The 21950-nt window shown below is 34.9% G+C and overlaps 1 protein-coding gene across 2 annotated transcripts; it reads right to left on the bottom strand.

Moving 5' to 3' along the window:
• Nucleotides 1–674: 674 nt before the first annotated feature.
• On the bottom strand, nucleotides 675–19172 carry LOC132300145 (DUF21 domain-containing protein At2g14520). 2 transcript variants are annotated; one of them, XM_059797108.1, is made up of 11 exons: nucleotides 18609–19171; nucleotides 12372–12448; nucleotides 12199–12282; nucleotides 11792–11905; nucleotides 11588–11674; nucleotides 6873–7012; nucleotides 6688–6775; nucleotides 4033–4106; nucleotides 1386–1513; nucleotides 1036–1304; nucleotides 675–934 (listed from the first exon to the last, which is right to left on the bottom strand). In XM_059797108.1, exons 1-11 carry the CDS (start codon nucleotides 18784–18786, stop codon nucleotides 890–892), a joined length of 1284 nt encoding a protein of 427 aa, XP_059653091.1. In that variant the 5' UTR covers nucleotides 18787–19171; the 3' UTR covers nucleotides 675–889. The 2 variants fall into 2 exon arrangements, with proteins under 2 accessions (XP_059653091.1, XP_059653092.1); XM_059797109.1 differs by lacking the exons at nucleotides 6688–6775; nucleotides 6873–7012 and having other exon boundaries at nucleotides 18609–19172.
• Nucleotides 19173–21950: the final 2778 nt, after the last annotated feature.

Raw genomic sequence — 21950 nt, 5'->3', positions numbered from 1 at the left:
GTAAAGAAAATTATAATTACAGTTGATTTATAAAATTTTTAAATTTTAGTTTAATACAATTTTAGTTTGGCCCCCCCAATTCAAAATTCCTAGCTCCGGCTCACCTAATAATTTCTCCTTTGGGTGTGTTTTTGGTCAATTCCTTTGGAACTGTCTGGCTGAATTATTTCAATGGAATTTGTGTTCTATTCAGTCCTTTGAGTTGTTGTTCATTTGCCCGTTCTCCCATTAATCTATAACTATGATCATCAAGGCCTTGTTTACGAGAAATCATTCATTACAATCGTTGCAAGGATGATATGGTGCAACGAACGGTTACAAATACTCCACCAAAATGGACCTACAATAGAACAAAAAAACTAATATATGTACTTTGGTAGGGTGTTTATAACCGTCCATTACACCACGTCATCATTGCTACGGTTGTAATGAATAATTTCTCTGGTGAAATAAGAATCATTGCACAATGAAGTCTCTAATAGTGTTTTTCAATCTGTCAGGAGCATTTTTTGGGAAGTCCACTGACATTTTGGAGCATTTTTTGGGAAGTCACTGACAGTTTGGGAGGTTTTTAGCTGCTGTGTTATTTTAATGGAAGTTCACTTGGGGAGTTGGGAAGAAAAAGAAAAAAAAAAAATCAGACCATGACCAAGTTAACCCTATGAAACAAAGTATAACAAAATCATACATATTTTTTTTCTTTACATTTACAAACCATAAATTGTTGTCTTCAATACATAATCACCAATAAATAGTTATAAGTAGGGTTCAGATTTTTCTCCCCCACTCCAGTATATCCTACATCGGTACAACAAAAACAACTCGTGCCAATACAACATTTTTCGTAGCCATCTGAATTGTACTACACTATGCATCAACAAAACCAGAGTCATGAATCTTCATAATGATGATCTGTTTCATCAAAGATCTCCTCCTACACAGTGCAAGATCGGTGTCAAGCTACCATCTATGAAAATTTTGCGAGAACATATAAAACCAGGGGTTTAAGATGACACAGGAAATTATATATTTTACCTGTAAAAGCTCTTCGATAACATCTTCCATTGTTATTATGCCAACAGCTTCTTCTTCGTCAGTGAGCTTTGGAAGTGGGTTTCCATCGATCTGCAGGATGTCGGAGTACATTTCCTTTGACCACTTCCTGCTCCTAGAGTTGCCCCTATAAGAATTGTTTGCACTGTTGGGGAAACTTTTCCATTTCTGGAACGATCTTATTTTCTGTAGACTCTTTTCTCGGGAAGGCTTTTCGCCATCAATATCTAACCTCACATCCTTCACTGAATCTGTGGTTAGAGAGAAAGAAATGACATTCAAAACACTTCCCATCACTAGAATTCAAATAAAAGCATGAGGTTTGATCTTACTATCTGTAGAGCTCTCCTTGGCAGGCTGCTCCTCCATCTTGTTGCACCGTCTTACAACAACAGCCATGTGGCTGTGACCTTTCTGAAACTCATTTAAGATGTCATATAATGGCAGAGATTCAGAAACCCTGAAACATAAAACAATATACTATGTACGTCACACGCCTTCAAAATGGGTATTTCAGAAGGAACAAGCACTGTGAGAGATGACGCGACTGCCTATGGTAATTGACCAATATTCACACAAGCTGCATTTTGTTTCACCTTAAATATTCTTCAACGTAACCAAATTTAGCAGACAAGTTTAGGATAAAATAAATGTGGCATAACATGGAAGGAATTCCTTAATAATCTTCCTTAAAGTTAAGACTTAAAAGCAACCATTCATATACAACGCTGAAAATGCTATGCTGAGTATGGAGCATCAAGGTCTGATCACATGAATATCAATTCTCTTTCCCCTCATAAATTCACAGATGTGAGGACATGTCATATTTGATGTTCCCATGACAACATATAGGTAGAATGGATCGATTCATATGACCCGTGCGGAACTTCAAAAACTATCTTGCACAATATGAGGACATCGTTTCTGAACTTACTCATACCAACCTGTGTTTTAAGTCTAAAGAACATCTAATGTAAAGCTGGATTCTATCACATCATATGCAGCAACAAAAGCAGATGCATGCCATAGGGCATATTGTATTTCTAACTTCTCCTCAGCCTTGTAGTCATTTAGTCCTCTCACCTAGTAAGATACCTAATCCTTCCAGAAAATTTTTTGTTTTTGTTTTCGTTTTTATTATTATTATTATTATTTTTGTGGGGGGGGGGGGGGGGGGTGGGGTGTGTGTGTTCAATTTGGTCCAGATTGAACATCCAAACACAGATTCGACCACAGATCAGTTCATTCTCTGAAATACTACCTAAGATATTTGGACGAGCATGGCTCACTAAAGGTGCTGTTTGATGACTTAATTCTGACTAAATTATTCAGGATTAAGTATTTATTCAATAAAGAGCAATTGAAAACCCATATGAATACATAAGTGCCACCTAAAATAGGTTAAAATTTAAAATGATGGAGTATTCACTTATCAGTGAACATTAAAAGTAAAAGAAGTATCACTTACTAAAAAAACAAGTAAAAGAAGTATCAAAAATATTCTCAATTAATAATTAGCATTTAAAATTCAGCTCTAAACACAAGAGACCTAACACTTCCCTTAAGAAATATTTTACAAATTTTCTATATTTATTAAATACTTAAACAACATATTTGTACACATGGTTCATAGGTATATTTAGATATGCCCTCTGGACATTATTCTATTTGCAGTGCTTGCACACTTGCTCTCTTTCCTCATGCTTTATGATCCGGAAACCTAGACCCTTAACCTCCCCTACATTACAAAAGTCCCCAAGAGCTAAGATAATTATTTTAGTACTCATCTTTCTTAAATTCTTTAAGTGCACAATTCACAAACACCCCACCTTCTCTCCCTCGTCTCCATCTATTCCACCATATTATTTGTTGGGGCAGCGGAAACGCACGAATACCGAGATCCAATGAAAGCCAACAAAGCAATCACACAAACACAAGATATAACGTGGTTTGACCAAAACCGGCCAACATCCATGGATGAGAAGAGATTCCACTATGATTTCCGTAGAGATATTATAACAGTAAAGTACCAACACCACGTACATGACTTTTGACCATGTACCGCTCCGCGAGCCTAATCCCCTCACTACCAGTGCCACTGGTGTTTTTCCTACTCCACCAACCCATATAGTACCTCTACCCATGAAGGCATCAACTCCCTCACGAGACTACATCTCTCTCAATCTCACAGGTCTCAACCCATAACCTAGTTATCTATTTATAGAGTTCCAATCTAAATTCCTTGTTGGACAAGGATTGCAAATCCTTGGAGCCCAAGACTTGTCAAACAAGAAATTACCTAATAAAATACAACTCTAAAATAGAAACCTAATTAAATTAGGAATTTGAGACACGAGTCCCAACATAATTGCCTGCCCGGATTCTATTATATAGAAATCTGTTTAAAGCCATATTGTACATCTTTCATTGCATGTATACCAAACTTTCTCCACAATAATGTCAAACATAAAAATATATATATATATATATATTCAATAAATGATTCTTTGTTAATTTCTCTTAATATCTTTCATGGTTATACATCCTGGACTGTCCATTGAGACAAAGAAAGCATATCGGTAAAAGGAAAATTAAAACAAACCGCAGGTGGAAAGTGCTCAATATTCTCCTGACCTTCATTACATTCTCAACTCATAATTGCTGCTCTACTTTGGTGAAGAATTATCAAACCAATTTCTACTTTTACCCCCTCAGAACTAGAATTAATAGCTGCAATCAGCAAGCTAGCCTCAAACCACAAAGAAAGTGATATTTTAGACCTAAAGAACTTGAAAGTATAAAAACATAATAAATGGATGGAATCGATAATAATATTTAAACAAAAACAATGGAGTGATTTAATTTATATTATTGTATCATGTGAAAGTATGAAGACTCCAGGTTATTTATTGTTGAACAATATTGAATGTGTAATTTTCCTTGAACCTACTATGACTTCTCACAGCTAACATAAGGTACCTCGGAATTCTGCGAATAGTAACATTCTTTACAGGTGTTTCATCTTCTGGGTGGATGGTTAACAAATTCTTCACCTACAAGTTCAGAATTAAAAAAAAATGTATAAATAAATAAGTACTACTAGAATACGACAAAGCAATATCTCAATTACATGTTCATAGATCTAATCTGATTACAATAGAGATGGACAAATACTCAAGCGAACCCAACTAAAAAAATCTTCTCCCAAATAAATGCAACTAATTATATATTAAAAGGCAAGAAGTTAAAAATATGAACTATGTAGGTTAAACAACATAGATAAAATAAAATGTCTAAAGCTATGCAATTCATACTCATAGTAATGTGTGAAAAAACAGCCAAACCAAATAATAACAGACAGAACTAATACACTTGAATTTCTAAGTTGAGTAATATCCAACAATATGTTTCCATCTGCTAGTTACATATGCAATATGACCAAATAAATAGAGAGGGGGGCAGGGGGTTGGTGGTCAATTGGGTGTGCAAGACATCATGGCCAAAAGAGTGCCAGTTCACAAATGCACAGCTCTTTGTGGATACCCTTTTGCCATAAATAATCATTGTCATATAAAACTTTTAGCTGACTTAATCAACAAGCTTTATAATTAATCAAAATTAAGCGGTTGCACATATAATGGCCAACTGACCATCACATGATTAAGTTGCGATCCTTTAACAAGATAAGTAGCTTATGTTTTCATCTTCTTTGAACCCAAAAAGAAGTTACTACTTTTTATGCCAGAGCTAAATTGGTGAAGCGTGCATAAGCACATATTAGAGATTAATAGAGAAGCCTTTGAGCATGAATTGGCAGTTGCATAAAATATAGAATTGAATAAAGAGTGAGAACAAGGACCAGGCTGATTGAAACACGGGACTATATGGTATGTCTATATCACATTGATGAATCCTAGTATAGTAGTATAACAGACTGTTACATCATCATACTTGAATTTAATTTGATTTCACAAAATGCTTTTGCTAGTATCTACTATACAAGATATACAGCCATGAAATGATATGATGATTAAGCAGATAGATACGTAACTTAACTCAATTTCATAGGCTAAAAAAATCTTATGATACGATGCCAATATCACAAGATATAATAACTATTTTGCAACATGGTCACATGATGTAACTTTAAGGTCAATCAGTTCCAGGTAGTAGGTCAATTCTTTAGTTGGACCAGCACTTCTTTTTTTTTTTCACCCACATAAAAAAAGGTGATCAAGCCTCATCTGTTAGGTTGGTCGACAACATCAATCACTGAATAAGATCATACATACATATGACTAAAAGAAAATATTCATGTTCAATTTTAGTATTTATAGTTGCAGAGTTTAAATTTTAACTTTTCTCATTTGTATCAAGTCTCCAACTCTAACTATTTTGCAACATGGTCACATGATGTAACTTTAAGGTCAATCAGTTCCAGGTAGTAGGTCAATTCTTTAGTTGGACCAGCACTTCTTTTTTTTGCACCCACGTAAAAAAAGGTGATCATGCCTCATCTGTTAGGTTGGTCGACAACATCAATCACCGAATAAGATGATACATACACATGACTAAAAGAAAATATTCATGTTCAATTTTAGTATTTATAGTTGCAGAGTTTAAATTTTAACTTTTCTCATTTGTATCAAGTCTCCAACTCTACGTTATGAGAAGGAGGTCAATAATTAAATACAACTCATAAGGTTTCTATTTCCAATTCCTATTCTTTGTCAAACCTTAATCCATCATAATAACCATGAAAGGTTCTATTGTAATTCCATCAAATTTAAACATAATAAAGTAAAACCTGTCGTAGCCCATTCGCCTTTTATATCCATGCAATACAGCATTTTTGCAAAGAAAAAAGGGAGCATGCCACAACTGTACTCCAGTAGTGGGAGCCAACACCCTAATTTACTCTAATAAACATGTTATATGACTCTAGAATTGTTACCTAACTCTAATTAAATTGCCCAGAGGTCTGGAGCTGCCAAGGGTCTAATAATGCCAATGTTTTACATGTCAAGAAATACGAGTTATTTAATTTTCAATTCTTCATATCTTCAATCCAAAACTCATATAAGTGCTGCTGTCCTACATCATACATCTCTTTTTTGGCAATATCTCCTAGATAGACAGAGCTCTACCTATTTGCCTAGACATGCCACGGAATACTTCCTCAATAAGCAGTTCAAGTTGTGATAAATTTCTATTTCATCTCATTCATCCATCACGCTCCAAGATTATACTACTTGCATCCAACCAAAAAAAAAAAACAGAGAAGTGGCCAAATTCTTTTGGAAGCTTATCTGTCAATTAAAATTTACATCAACTTGTATTTTTGTCTCAAGTTCCCATAAGGATCTCTATGCAGGCAAGTCCACCAGGTAAAATACCAAAGTTCCCTCAGCCTAATTGTTTCTGCATTGAATTAATTTAGAGCAAGAAACGGTTAAGTGAAGCAGATGAGGAGGAGGAAAATATGAGTGATGATGGTTCTTATCCAGTATATGAAGGCAGAAGATGAACATAACAGACTTGGAAATCAGTTAAAAGAGAAGCATCATTATATATGGAACGAAAACTATCAAAAAAAATTTCCCAAAAAGAATAAAGAATATTCAAGCAACCCACCAGAATAAGTCCAATTATGTTTGTCGGTTGCTCATAGTAAACAGGCACCCTGCTGTGCCCTTTCTCCAAAACTAAACTCATCAGCTCCCTATGTGATATAAAAAATATGTAAAATATCTGATCAACAAAGTTGAAAACACCTACAAGGAAAACCTTTTACAAGAACTTTTTAAAGCATGCAACACCTGTCAAGCTTGGCGTTAATATCGATTGCAAAAGTTTCAGCTATAGGAGTCATGGCATCACCAGCAGTTTTCTCGGTGAGCTCAAGTGCTCCAGCGATGATTGTTGTCTCGTCGTGTGTGAGTTCTCCACCTTTTCCAGCCTACTTACAAGTAATCAGAAGATTATAAAGCTGATAGCATAGAACAGTAGAAATCCAGAAGATCCAGACAACAAAGGCCGAGAAAACTATAGGACTGCACCCTAGAGCAAGGCCCTTTATTTAGACATAGAGGGGAGGTGAATAGGTCTTGAATTCTAAACAAAATTAAACCTGAACTATTTATAACAAAATTTTGAATCATAACTAAATTAACTGGTATTTAAAAAGCTAACTAACCAACAAACAATTAGCTTAAACCAATCATAGTGATAATCATGCATGTGATCAATATAAGCAATAAAGTAAATCAATCATACACAGAACACCGAATTTTATGTGACAATCCCATATAGGGAAAAACCAATAGGGCGCAGCCAGGCAGATAAAAATTCAGTTTGTAGAAAAAAAGTTACAGATTAAGTTACAGACTCTACTACAACGAATCCCTTATTCCCTTCCAAATCAGATTTACGCAAGACCACTCCCAGATCCTTCAGCTGTTGATCCGTCAACAGACTTGTTCCTCGCAAACTCTGCTTCTTGGATCAACAACAAGTCTTGTTCCTCACAAACTCTGCTTCCCCATGGATCTTCTAACTCCTTGCTAGTAACTTGGATGTGTAGAATTTGTTATTGAAACCCTTCAAGCGCAACAACGAATGCTTCAACAACCAAATGATCCACTCACAATGCAAGATGTATGATGAAGGATGCACAAACACAAACTCTAATGATCAAAGGATCACTAGAATCCACAAGTAATATGCATGAAAAGCTTTTATGCAATAATAAGCCGTATAAATTGTGCTAGTCTCGTCTCTGCTATTTCTGAAGAATACATGTCTTTATACACACGCGCACACACACAAAAAAAAAAATAGGGTATGGAGTAGTTTAATTCAAAAAGGAAACCCATAACCGTTCTGCTCAAGTGATTGAGCCAGGTGTCGATTGATCGACACAAGGCCAGTAAACTTCGAAGGATACCTTGATCAATTCAAGTCTCCTGTCCTATTCTGACTTGAATTCTGATTTGATTTAATTTCCTAAAACACATAGAAAGGAGTTTAAGATAAACCAAACATGCAATCTTAATTACTAAATGGAAAAAAGGCTAGACTAGTGCATGAGGCTCCCACCAATGTGGGGTCTGGGGAGGGTATGCAACCTTACCCCTGCATGCGGAAAGGCTGTTTCCATGATTTGAACCCGTGACATCCAAGTCACAATGGAGCAACCTTACCGTTGCACCAAGGCTCACCCTCGTCTTAATTGCTATATGCAAAACCCTAATAGATTAGTAACCCAGTTCAAGTTGTAAAATACCTTTTCATCATTGAAACTTTGTGAAATTCCTAATCTATCCTTGGCCAAGGTACCACTATTAACTTAATTAACTAGACACTCTAAAATAATAAAAAATACAGAGTTACAGACCCCAAGTTTTGATCACAAATTTGCCAACTTAAGTCATATATCCTAAACATGACAAAATTCTTGTCAAATAATAATTAAATATATCAGAATAAGTAGAAATAGAAGACTCGATTACAGTTTGAACACTTGTAGGTCAAACTTACAATACTTGAGGGAATCTTCACCAAGTGCATTATATCAAGGTGACATAATTTTTTTTTTTTTTTTTTTTTTTAAAAAAAAAAAGAAGGTCAAACTAATAGCAATTAACATTCAAAAATTAAGCTATCAATTAACATTCAAGTATTAAGCAATCAAGTAATCAACTTCAAGTATAGATCACTTCATTCCCCCTCAATCATATATCTCTCCATCTTTTTCTCACAAGTTGATAAACACTAAATGAAGCACCAAAAAAAACTCTCGACCAATCTGAAATTTCATTAGCTATATATGGAGAGAAAGCAATGATCACAAATTTTGCTCCATAAGCTAAGTCGCTAAGTCCTGTATTCAATACCAAAAATTGGAGCACATGTATAAAAATGTCTCATAACCAAGACAATGAAAACATAAATATAAAGCAAAACTAACCCTAATATAGTAAAAGCCACAAGATACACATAGAAATCCTAATATCCTTGACCACCACTACAACTCGCACCATCACCACCAAAATTCCCAAGAGTATCCTTAATCTAACCTATATCATTAGTGATATTTTGAAACGAGTAGCAGCACCAATTCTAACGGCGACAATGATGTCACCAACGACAAAATATCACAAACACAGACCAAGAACAAGGCAATAAAACCGGAGACACGGCAAAGGTGAAGAACAATGCTACCGAACACACCGGTAGCCTAAACAAGTCACAAACAGCACCGAACCCATGGCGAACGCGAGGAACAATGCTACCGAACACGCCGGCAGCCCAAACAAGTTAAGCTCTGATACCATGTTGACAACTATCTACTCTAATAACTTAAGTTGCTAGAGAGGGTGTAACTTTAACATTTATATCCTTCAACATATCCTAGGGTGCCATGTTGGAAGGCAATGAAGTCATCATCCAAAGAAGTGATTTGGTTGTTGATTATATCCAACCGTGTTGAATTATGATTATCCATAGTCGAATACTGATGTTTCGGTGGAGTGTTGACTTGTAGATGTTCCACCTCTAGTGCATCTTCTTCATGTGTTTCTCTTGGATCACCTTCCTCTTCAGATTAAAAAAGCATGTAAGCATGCCTTTGCTCCGAAGTAAGGTGAGAAATAACCTTTGTGATTGAAGTATCATCCAAAATTACTTTGCCTTTCGCCATCGCTCATTGACCATCGAACATTTCACCAAAGTAACTCACAAGGATTCGGTAAATTAGGCGAGGGAAAGGCAATGACTTCCACTTGTTGCTATCAAGGCCGATAATGATCATATGCTTAGCAATTGAGGACGGAAGATCAATCAGAGAGTTGATACCCAAATGGTAAAGAAATTCTAATCATTACCTAAACAACTAGCAATGATTCTTAGGCGATTGAATTCAACTATTTTGTTTAATATTCGATAATTAGGCTTTTGAGTTTAGTGGACATGAACCTTGCAAAGTGACGAGCAAATATCAAATTATTGATGTTGGTTGCCAGCACTTGCTCATCCTCTTCCCTAGGTAAGACTAGACCACATGACACCATGTCCGATAATCTCTAGGGTATTGGTGTAGACAATGTGTTCATAGAATGTCTTAATGGTGGTAGGTATCGAAGTCATGCATGTAGCAACAGAAGACTTGAACGGGTGTGACGTAAGGTACTCCGTGAACTGCACACAGTGGATCTCATCCTCTTGATGTGATAATGTCATCAGCGTTAAACTACAAGAGATCTTCCCTTAAAGATATCCGCATACCTCTTCTTCACACGAGGGTTGAGATGGTGATCTTTTGACTAAGTGAAGGAGTACTATTTTTCCGATTGAGGTTGTGAAGAGGAAAATAATTCCGTGTGCTCTTAGGATTACACATCATTCCACTGCTTCGCATCATAAGCACTAACAAAGCAAGTCTCACAACATGAAAACCATTGGTGAGGCAAGGGAAGGATTTGAGTGCTCCAGGGTTTGAGTGTGCATGAGTGTAATGTGGGGGATTATAAGAGGGTCTATAGGGTCTATACCCTAGTCCTACACTAAATAGGATTTAGTAGAGAATTATAGGGTTTTTTTTTTTTTTAATAAGTAGTCAAGAATTATGGTTTGATGGAAGTTGGAAATAGTTTAATTGCCTAAAATACCAAGATTGACTTTGAGATTAGCATCTGCCGACTTTTAGGTCAATCGACCCTTTGATCAATGTTCTTTGGAGAAGTCTCAATTGATCGATGCATTCTAGAGTTGAACTCTCAAACTTTCTCATTTCCTTGATCATTCAATAATTCAATCAATAGCTTCTGGACAACATTCCATGGATCAATATGATTGATATTTTAAGATTCACATCTGCCGACTTCTCCGTCAATCGACCCTTTGATCAATGTTCTCTGGAAAAGTCTGGATTGATCGACTCTTTGATCAATGCATTCTCGAGTTAATCTCTCAAACTTTCTCAATTCCTCGATCAATAGATAATTCAATCAATACCTTCTGGACAACATTCCATGGATCAGTATGATTGATATTTTATTGCTTGTAGTTATCACATGCATGATTATCACTAAGATTGGTTCACACCATTTGCTTAAGGTTTAATTTCGTTAAGAGTTCAAGATGTATTCACCCCGCCTCTAGGTCTAGATCAAGGGTGCAGCGCAACTCTACATCAAAATTTAGGGTTTGGTCTTATAGTTTTCTCAGAGGCTAAAGTCAATATTGAATTTGACAACAGAAATATGAGTCAAGTCAATATTGACATAGACAACAGAAAAATGAGACACGTTTTCATTTAGGGAAAAAAAGAACTACAAACTGAGGCAAATTTTGAAAGCAAAGCAGATGAGACAAGTGTTGACGGTTCCCATTAGGAGGCATAATCAAATAGACAAATGTAAAGGAAGAAGATGCCCTAAAAAAACCAGTTTTGTGTCGCAGAAACAAAATGACAAGGATGATGGCGATATCTTTATTTAAAAACATAATAAATTAATCTACAAAAACCGCATACCTCATTCCCGTGCAAATCAACAAGTGTTTTTAACTCAGCTCTGCGGAAAAGAGCCACATGTCCATGTCCCAGCAGATAGTCTAATAGCTGGGGAAAAATAATAGAGGAAAAAATGGATAACCAAAGACTTATTTGTACAAGTAACCGACTACTTTATGGAAACAGCAAATTCATTAGAGAAAGTACCAGACAAACAAGTCTCACCTTGCTTATTGGGAATGCAACAGGGAAGCAGATCCAAACAAGGACGCGGACGAATGGGGCTACAGTTGAACCAATAGCCAATCCATATCTAGAACAGACAGATTGTGGTATAATCTGTTTGTACAAATTAACAGCAATAAGTGTATGCAAATCAACATGTTGATTTTACCAAGCAGTTTTAACTAATAATTTCACAAAGACTATCAATATAACCATAATACAGATTGATTATGTTTTCTAGGAGCATTTCTTGTGGTGGCACAATAAGACAAACAAATTGCATCCTATTATATATGCAGCAAGATGCAGGAGCTAAAAAATCACTATTTTGTGGTAACCTATGTCCATCTGACCTGACTTTTGAGCTGTCTTCCAAAAGTAAACATAACCAAAGATAAATGCCTCACCTCACCAAACAGAAGTATCAATGTCACTGAAATAAGGATAGCACCCCAAGCTGTGATCAGACTATCAAGGAAAATGGGAAGTGCCTGCCAAAAAGAAAAAGCACCTAAAAAATGAAGTCTTCTTGATATATTTTATTAACCGGCTTCTTTTATCAAATCACAATAATGTGTACCTCCATGGCAGCAGCATTGCAGATAAGCAGCGTGCAAAGCAATAGATGTTGTTTTTTGACAACTGGCAGTATCTTTTCTGTCATGAGAAAGTAGAAGCTGTCAACACAAGTGTTATTCTACAGAATGAAAAAAGAAAAACCCAGGAAAGCAATACAATTATGAGGCACTTCGTTTGTGAAGCATTGAAGTATTACAACAACAAAATCAGGAAATATAGTTTCTACAATAGTTATTGAAGGATCAAGGCCCACTAAAGCTCCAAGGCCACTGGAGCCTACGCGCAAGGCGCAATGTGAAGCGTGACTCTGATTGAACGAAGAAGGAGCACCTTGGATAAAAATGCATATGAATATAATTATTAAAAAAAATTAAAATATGCATCCCAAACTAAACAAGATTAAAATGAAGGACGACTTCAATATTTTTTATTAGCTAAATCAATGCATATATATCCTTTCAATTTGCAAATAACTTCAGACAAACTAGTGTAACCTACAAACAACTCAAAACTTACAGCACAGCTTATAAATAAATAAAAAATAAAAAATGGATTTTTTGAGATATCAACTAAGAGAGTGATATGTCAGGTGTTGGTTGCTCAATGCTATCATCTTGATAGCAGGACGTTGACCTGAGACATGCAGTCTGAGCGGTCTTTGCAGGACTGGAAGGTGGAGAATATGGTCGATTTTTTGGTGCTAATTTATTGGCAGGCAGTTCCTGGGGAGGGGACGGATGAGTGGTATCAGACGGGCTCCAGTCATGAGAGATTTGAGGTGAGATCCTTCTATTGCAGTTTGCTAAAGGATTAGGGTCTTCCTCTCTGTGTAAAGGAATTTGGCACACAAAAGCCCCCTAAAGTGGCTTTCTTTGTATGGGCGACAACCTTGGGGAGGATATTGACAATCTAAGGAGGAGGCGTTAGGTAATTGTCAATTGGTCCTGCAAGTGTAAGAGGGATGAGGAGTTGGTGGATCGATCATCTTTTATTGTGGATGGAACTTGTTTTATACCATTTTTGAGTCCACAAAGAGTTTGATCGATGCTTGGGGAGGGATGATGTTCAGTTCAGTCCCAAGCTAGATATGTGTGGAGGGCTGCCCCCCACAAACCCAAAACCCCCTCCTCTTCTCTGTTTGTGGTGGACCTCATGGAGGGAAAGAAATAGGAGATCCTTTGATGGGGCAGAGTCTTCTATTGGTGTGCTTAAATATCCTATGCTTTGTTCCTTATTCTTTTGGGTGCATGAGTTTAATTATAAATCTGTGGATATTCCTTTGTCTTTTCAATGAAAATTTACTTATAAAATAAAATAATAATAATAATAATAACAAAGAGTGAAGTAAATTAATGCACACATATCCTTCAATATGCATATGCATTAACTAAATCATAAATTGTAAAAAGGAAGGAAGGAGTATTATATGACCATAATATCCTTCCAAAATTAAAGACTTTTGGAAGGCAAAAATGTAAGATAGAGAGAAGGTGGGGGGGAAGGAGGAGATGCTTCTCTTTCTTTTCCATCCCACTTCGGAAAAAGGGATATGGTGGTCCAAAAGGAAAGGGCTTCCTCATTGCTTCCTCTTTCCCTCTAGCAAAAGAAGGAAGGGCCTTCAATCCCTCTCCCTTTCCTTCTTCCCAGTCCTCCCTTCTCTCAAACAAAATATCAATCAATAAAGTTCCATTATTCAAAAGATTGGTAGATGTAACCTAAAAGTAGATAATGACACAAGTCTACTTCCAAAACTCACAAAAACAAGCAATACAGGGACTGACGATATGACAACTCAACAAAACTTTGCCCGAACTAGTTGGAATCAACTACATGAATTCTATTTCACCATTCCACCTAATCTAGCGCCATAACTTAAATGAAATCGAAGGCCTCCAAATCTTTTCTTACTATCTCAACATATACTAATCTTGATATATCCTTCCTAACAGTATCTATAATGCAAACCTCACTTTGATCTTTGTTGCACATGCCAAACCATCTTAGTTGACTTCCTCACATTTTGTCTCCAGTTGGTGCTCCGTCCATCATATTACAAATGTATTCATTTTAAAATTTATCCTTCCTTGTGTTATAATACGTCTATCTTGAAATCTGCTTATTAACAGTGCTTCTTTTATAAACTCATAACTACCCAAAGTTAAGTTTCAAAAAGGATGATTGATCTAATAGTTATTCTATAGAATTGTTCTTTTAGCTCTATAAGTAAATATTGATCAGAAATAAGGTAGAAGTAGGGCTGCAAGTGCGATGAACTGTTCATAAACAACTCAAACCAAGTTCACTAAGCAATCCCCCCCCCCCCCCCCCCCCCCCATCTCTCTCTCTCTCTCTCTCTCTCTCACACACACACACACACACACACTTAGAAGCATGTTCAAGATAGTTCATTGATCTAAATAACAAGTGAATCATAAGTAAGCCTGCACTCAACTATTGCTCGCGAATGCCCAAGTATTGTGGCAAACATCTAACTGGTAGAGCCACAAATGAACCAAGTTGTTCCTGTTAGAATGTTCAATCGTTAATTCAATAAGTAAGCGAGCCAAACTTGAAAAACTATGAGCTCTTTTATTAAACAAACCAAGCTTGATCAATGGTGTGCTCAACTAATACTGGCTTGTGAACACATGTCCAGTAAATTTCTTGTCTATAATTTTGTATCGTTTCATAGTTATTCATTGATGAAGAAAGACAAAATATATATATAACAAAATTATAGAAAAATTATAAATTATAAAAAATTATTTGAAAGGAAATGTTTCACAAGCTAAAGAACCTAGCTGAATTCAGTTTTCTAAGCTCGAAATAAAACTGAGCAAGCCTGAGCATGAATGAGCCGAGCCCAACTTTGTAGTTGTGTCAAACTTCTATGTTAGTTTGATATCTGCTTGTCATTATCACATATATATGGTGGTAAAGTGCCTTTTTACAACAAAGGCTCACACACTGACTTCATTTGCCAGCTTTTCACATTACACATTTCACATCTTGATATATTTACTGCTTTACCAGTAGAACTTTTAAATTTTAAATATGCGGTATATATGCATTAGGCTTGTAACTAAGCAAGCTTGAACTGCTCACGATTTTTATTAATAATATTCAACCTGAGCTTTCGTTTTGGTCCATTTTGAGCAGCAGCCAGCTTCAATATTCCAAAATTCTACCAGTCTGAGATCAAGCATCCGAATACCCAGCTCAGGTCAACTCATTTATCGTCCTATCTAGAAGGTCCACTTTGAAAGTAGAGCGCACTTGTACAAGATGGAGTTACCTATTTAGATTCTCTGTTAAACTGACCTAGAGGGGGTGAATAAGTCTTCTTCTTTTTTTGCTAAGTTGTTTGATTTTAATTTGTTAATTTAACTGTTACTAAATCCAAGCACACAAGCAAGCAAAAAAAAAAAAGGGACAAGGAAGAGAGAAACTGGATATTAGAATATTTTAATGTGGGAAACATCAAAAGAGGAAAAACCAAGGATACTATGTCATCTCAAAGAAAATTAATCCATTGTACTTGAAAAATAGTACAAAGAATTCTAGTCGTCTCCGGTATTCTCAACATCATTTTTCATTCATTTACCTATGACGCTTAGTGCTTTCAGAGCTTTCACAATTACCAGCAAGCAGCCACACTGGTCCACATCAATACAATAACTTCATTATATTCTACTTCTCCTAGTGAATGTCAAGCAAGCTTGTTCTTGAACTGTCCAATGTCTACTGCTGCTAATCGAATGGTGAATGCAGAATAAGCTCGAGAACTACGACCAGATGAGAACACGCACAATCTAACATTGTGTGAAAATGTGTGTACAAAATAGCGCAGGGCTAAAGAAAAACACTTTACTTTAAAAAAACTTGATTTAAATAATAAGTTTTTGTAGGTTTTTGAGAGACAATTCTGATAGAAATAGATAGGGAAAAAAACCCTTCAAAATTCATTCACACATGTTTTCCAAAGTTTCATAGCTATCCAAGTTTGATTCAAGCTGAAAACAAAAATCCAATTCAAATTCATACTCAGTGCCCTGGTCCATGCATTGTACTCACTGCCTCCTTATATGTACCTGCGCATAGGAACTACTAGAGTTCAATGCAACGGTGCATGGAAATCAATGTACTGGTACATTAAGCCCTCTCCAGTTCTAAAAAAACTTCCAAAATTCAACTTTTGACAATTTTTTTTGTTTTCCAAAACACTTGTAAATACAGAAAAAAGCTCAAAATCAAATTTCGTGTCCACATACACAAACAATTACATTCACCAAATGTGTGGTTCAATCCACTTAAACTTGAGTTGGCTTGAATGAAAAATCTTCAACACCACTAAAAAATACAACTCAAAATGGTGTCAACGAAATTTGCCACAACTCATAATACTACAATACTGAACCTATGTTACATGGACTCTTCAAAAGAAGTTGAAATACCCGTGTCAGAGACGCTATACTTGGACATGGGTATGGGATACATGTTCAACATTTTTGGTTGGAATGCACCTAAAAGCATATCTAATGATTCAATTTTAGTATACTATTGTTTCAATACAAGTGAAATGCCTATACTAAACATTATGTAACATTAAGAATTTATTCCCCTATAAAATCAAATAAAAATGTTAGAATGTATAAATTTATAGTAGTGGCGTTGTGTCCTTCTCTTTGGGGATTTGTAATGTCTGACGCTTGAGATACATACCCGCACCCGATGCACGTATCCGAGTCTAGGTAACATAGTACTCAACACGCTTTGATTTTGTGAGTGAATATCATTTCCAATCCCTTCAATCTACCAAATTAGAAACATTCACATCAACTAATACAAAGTATAGCAGTCTCAATCCCAGCCCAAACGTATACACCTACCCCTTTGGGTAACCATCGTCGTTGGCCCTTTGCTCGCACGGTTGTAAGCCAGCTATAGTATACAATAGCACAAACCTCTAAGTCTAAATGGAAAGAAATTCCACAACATATATGAAATTTGAGGAACTGATTACACTTCCCGAAATAAACACCTGTTGAACACCTATTCTTACCCACCACAAAAGCTAAACCAGTTTCTTACACTTTTAGACATCCTAAGAAAATTAAAATGCTCCGTAATTTCTTACATATCATGGATTAGCAATTATACAAGTTCATCATCCAAATTAGGTCCATAGAGAAAACGGAAATCTCACTAAACACTGCAAAATAAATTAATGCATTGCATCCATAATGATGGTCGGTGGTGGAGCCACATGGTGCACAGTGGGGGGAAATGCACCCACTTAACTTTTTATATTTTGATTTTTCATGGAAAGGAGACTCCTATGGGGGAGTTCAAATTCTCTATTATTAGCACTCGTTTTTTGTTGGGTTATAGGGAGATATTGTAAATCCATGGAGGAGATAGTTGATTTTTTGGACTCTCTGAGAGTTTAGAGGCCCTATTAGGCCTTGTGGATTTTCTGAGGGATGTGTTCCCCTTTTGAAGGCTTCTTTATACAATTTTACTTATCAAAAAAAATTTATTTTGATTGTAAACATGCCCCCTCTCAAAATTGCAAAAATAAAAACCCTTTTGCTCCTAATTTACCATGGCTTGTGTTTATGGTCTGAATTTCTCTTTCTAAACTAGACTTCAGATAATATGTAGTTTTAACTTTGCTCTAAATAAACCATTTCTCGGAGACTTGCCAAACCAGAATTGTCATGAAAAGTATTTGATGCACACTAAAACAATCATTCCAAAATTTTCGAGAGCATGCTAATCAACACCTACATATTTGAGTTCTTGAGTTCACAAATTAAACATTTAAATACTTGACCTTTGAGTTCCTATAATCAAATGGAGTCACAATTCAAGTGTAATTTTACAAATTGAACAAAAACCAGATTAACAGATTGAATGCTTACCCAAATGCGTGCATAATGTACTGAATGCATCAATCAATATTTAAGTTTCGCACTTGTTGTTTGCTTTAAATATATATATATATTATTTGATAGTTTAAGGTTGCTGCCACCACTAGGGTAAAATCCTGGCTCCAGCACTGTTGATGGTTTTCTCATATAAAGTAATAAACTCCTTAATTAGGATAGATCGTATTAAATACCATGTAAAAACAAAGTAATTAACTACCAAATTTAGCAGAACATCCAAACACGCCATTAATGCAGAAAAAAATACAATCAATGAAAGAAATTGTTAACAAAAACAGAAGATATACCAGCGTGTTTTCGATCTTTCGGAGTTCCGGACTTGGCGAGCACTTCAAGATCAACGAGACTCATCGACATGAGCCCCAGAGTAAGACCAGACATCAAACCAGCAAACAGAACCAGCAATGTGATGATTACTATGTGAACGAAGAACTGCGTCTCGCAACAAGTATACTCAACCGCCATTCGATTCCTCTCCTTCTTCTCCTTCTTCTTCTTCAACCTTCGTCCTCTACTTCAAACCCTAAAACTGTCAAAGAAACAACAACCGGAACTGAAAAACCTCCATTGCCGAACAAGTCCCCAAGAACTCAAACCCTAAACTGAACTAAACTGAGAAAATTGCAACAGAGTAGAGCAATTCAGAGAAAACGTAGTACTGAACAAATCAAAAACTTTATCGATTGCATATAATAGTGAGACAAGGAAAAATTATAGAAAGGAATAAAGTAGAGAGATATAATATATATAGATGTAAATATTAGAGAGACAAAATGAGGGAGGGAGGAGATTTTAGAGAGAGAAAGTGAGGTATTTTGACGGTTGTAGTGGAGAGACAGTTACGAAAAAAAATTTGGCCGACGTAATAAGGAGAACAAATAAGAACGACTCGGAAAACCCGACGTTTAGCCGACTCCAAATGGTGTTCTCTCTTTTCTCCTTTTTTATTGTTTTTTGTTTTCTGCTTTTTAATTCTTTATTAACTAAATCTCAAACAAATTTTACCACAGTGGGTAGGTATAACTTTTTTATTATTTCATCTCTTTTTCTTTTCTTTTTTTTTTATCACAAATTAATATTTTTTATTTATTAAGAATCTTGAACAAAATTGATCATACTTTTAAATTTTTCTCTTGGCACAAAAAGCAAACTCAAATCAAAGAATGTCGGATGAAAAGTGCCATTCAAATGGCTAATTGTTGACAAAAATTAGAAAAAAATTGGAAAAATAAATAATGAAATTGGAGGAAATATACAAGAAACAAAACCCTAATCGTCAGGCGGTTCTGCATTTGAAAGAATAAAATAGAAAAATTGTTTTTTGGGCAGGAAGTAATCTAAAGAAAACATATTATGTGTTTCGAAAATTCAATTAAAAAGAATAAAGCATAACATCAAAATCACTGTAAGTGTGAGAAAAAAGGAAAGGAAGAAGATGGTAGGGAGAGAGAGAGAAGAGATATTGTTAGGATATAATAGAGAGGGGTGTGTTAAGCTGCATAGAATAAAGAGATTATATAAACGGAAAAAAAGGACGTGCATAGAGAGAAAGGATTGTTAATTTAAGATAAAAAGAGAGTGTTAATTTAAGATCAAACACGTGTTGAGTCGATTTTATTTCGACTAAACTAAATTATTTATTATATCATTTTTTGAAAGAAAATGTGAATGGGACACTTCTTATAACAGTATCATCGGGGGCAAATTTAAATATATATATATATATATATATATTTTATATGATTGATTATATAGTAAACATTTAATGTTATTTAAAATACATTAGAAATACTTTTAGTTTTATGTTGAAATATAAAAGGTATGTTGCAAAATGAAGATCCTGAGGATAGATATTTGATACATTCGATGTATCGTACACCTAACTAATCTGAGTTGTGCATATACAACACGCACTAATACATGCACATTACTAATGGCTCAAATCAAGCGCATTGAATATTTATTCGCGACAATGAGATTGATTGCGTGAGTGACGTCTTACCATCCCTTAAACAAAAAAAAGACAAGAAGTGCGGTTTCAATTGCTACGGTTCTATGACACTGAGGCACTTATTAGGGAGTGGTGGTCCGAAGTTAGGTTCATGACTTAAGCCCCACCATGTAGTGGTTAGAGGTGGAGTCATATTCATGCAAAAGGTCGGTTAGGAACAATTATTAAAAAATGCTTTGATCTAGAGGCTCCAATATTAGAATGCAAACTCATGTAATAATTCATATTATTCATGTAAAAAAAAAATATAAAAAAATCACGTAATAATTCAAAATTATTCTTATGATTTGAGATTTACTATAATATTCTTTTTGGTCCATGTTAATCTATGATGCTAATAAGCATGCTCTTTGATCCAGCAGTGATATATATATATATATATATATATATACTCTGTGGTTATGAATTGTTTAAAAAGTGAGATTAATTCAAATTTAATATATATTACATAAGATTCTCATAGATCTTTTTAATGGTAACTATGGATTTTTACAGATGTTTATTTATTTTTAGATCTTTTAATTTTTGTTTGTAATTGTATATTTTATTTATTTATTTTTTGAATTTTATAAATCTTTTAGTGATATTGTAAAGATATTTTTATAATTAAGAGATCCCAACCAATACTGTGCATAAATACATTATATGATATTTTGATATAATTTAATGTCAAAAGTTCATTTTGAAAAATTATACTTATGCAAATTATATACAGGCTACCAAGGAAAGATGGGCAAAAAGATAGTGTAAACTATCCTGAGATATTTTGAGAGTCAAATCACGTTTGTCTAGAGTCAAATGGAATTTATTTTATTATTAGTAATATTTATTTATTTATTCTATTATTTGTTACATCTTTGTTTATGTGATACTCCATTTCATAATCATATTGCATCATGAGTATTCTTTTATTAAATAGGTTGAGAATACGTTTAATAATCATGTCAAGAATTTTTAATATGAATACAATCCGTTTATTAAATGTAACAATTAACCTATTTAATTTAAAATAAGTTATCTTCATTTATTAATAAGTACAAAAAAAATTAAAAAAAATTGAGAAATAAAAAACAAAATTCATAAAAATACGAATTGCAGGAAATCAAGTATTCCGTATAACAGTAATAACGAGTAGAAAGCGTGTTTGGGTTACCTCAAAGTAGTGATACTCGAAAGTGAATTATCGAATGCTTCGCGTGCCAACAGAGCCTCGATCAATCTCACTCTACTCTGTAGTCAAAAAACCTTTCTTGCCCTCCAAAAATAATTGACAAAGAAAGAGAATTTTTTTTTTTGTGCTGTATTACATTATAATATATTTTATATTGCTTCCTTCTTTAGTCCCTAATCAACTATTACATAAGAAAAATTATTAGATATAATCTAAACTTTCCTAATCAAGTTGGGTTCACCCGTGGACTCTCCGATTTGGGTCCAAACCCAAAATCTAACAAGAATGATGTGGATAATTCAATTAAAAATGTAAAAAAGACAATGAATTTTATATTGAAATAATAAAAATGACCTTTGTAACAGGGTTACAACAGATTATGGGTTAATCGGTTTGATTTGACACAATTAATTAAACTGGTCAAATCGAGATACATCATGAGTTGAG

The sequence above is a fragment of the Cornus florida genome, unplaced genomic scaffold (genome assembly GCF_030987335.1).
Source record: "Cornus florida cultivar Cherokee Brave unplaced genomic scaffold, ASM3098733v1 CherokeeBrave_3.0.0_Hap2_Chr03, whole genome shotgun sequence".
In the NCBI taxonomy this organism is placed as follows: domain Eukaryota; kingdom Viridiplantae; phylum Streptophyta; class Magnoliopsida; order Cornales; family Cornaceae; genus Cornus; species Cornus florida.
This window is presented reverse-complemented; position numbering and strand designations above follow the sequence as displayed.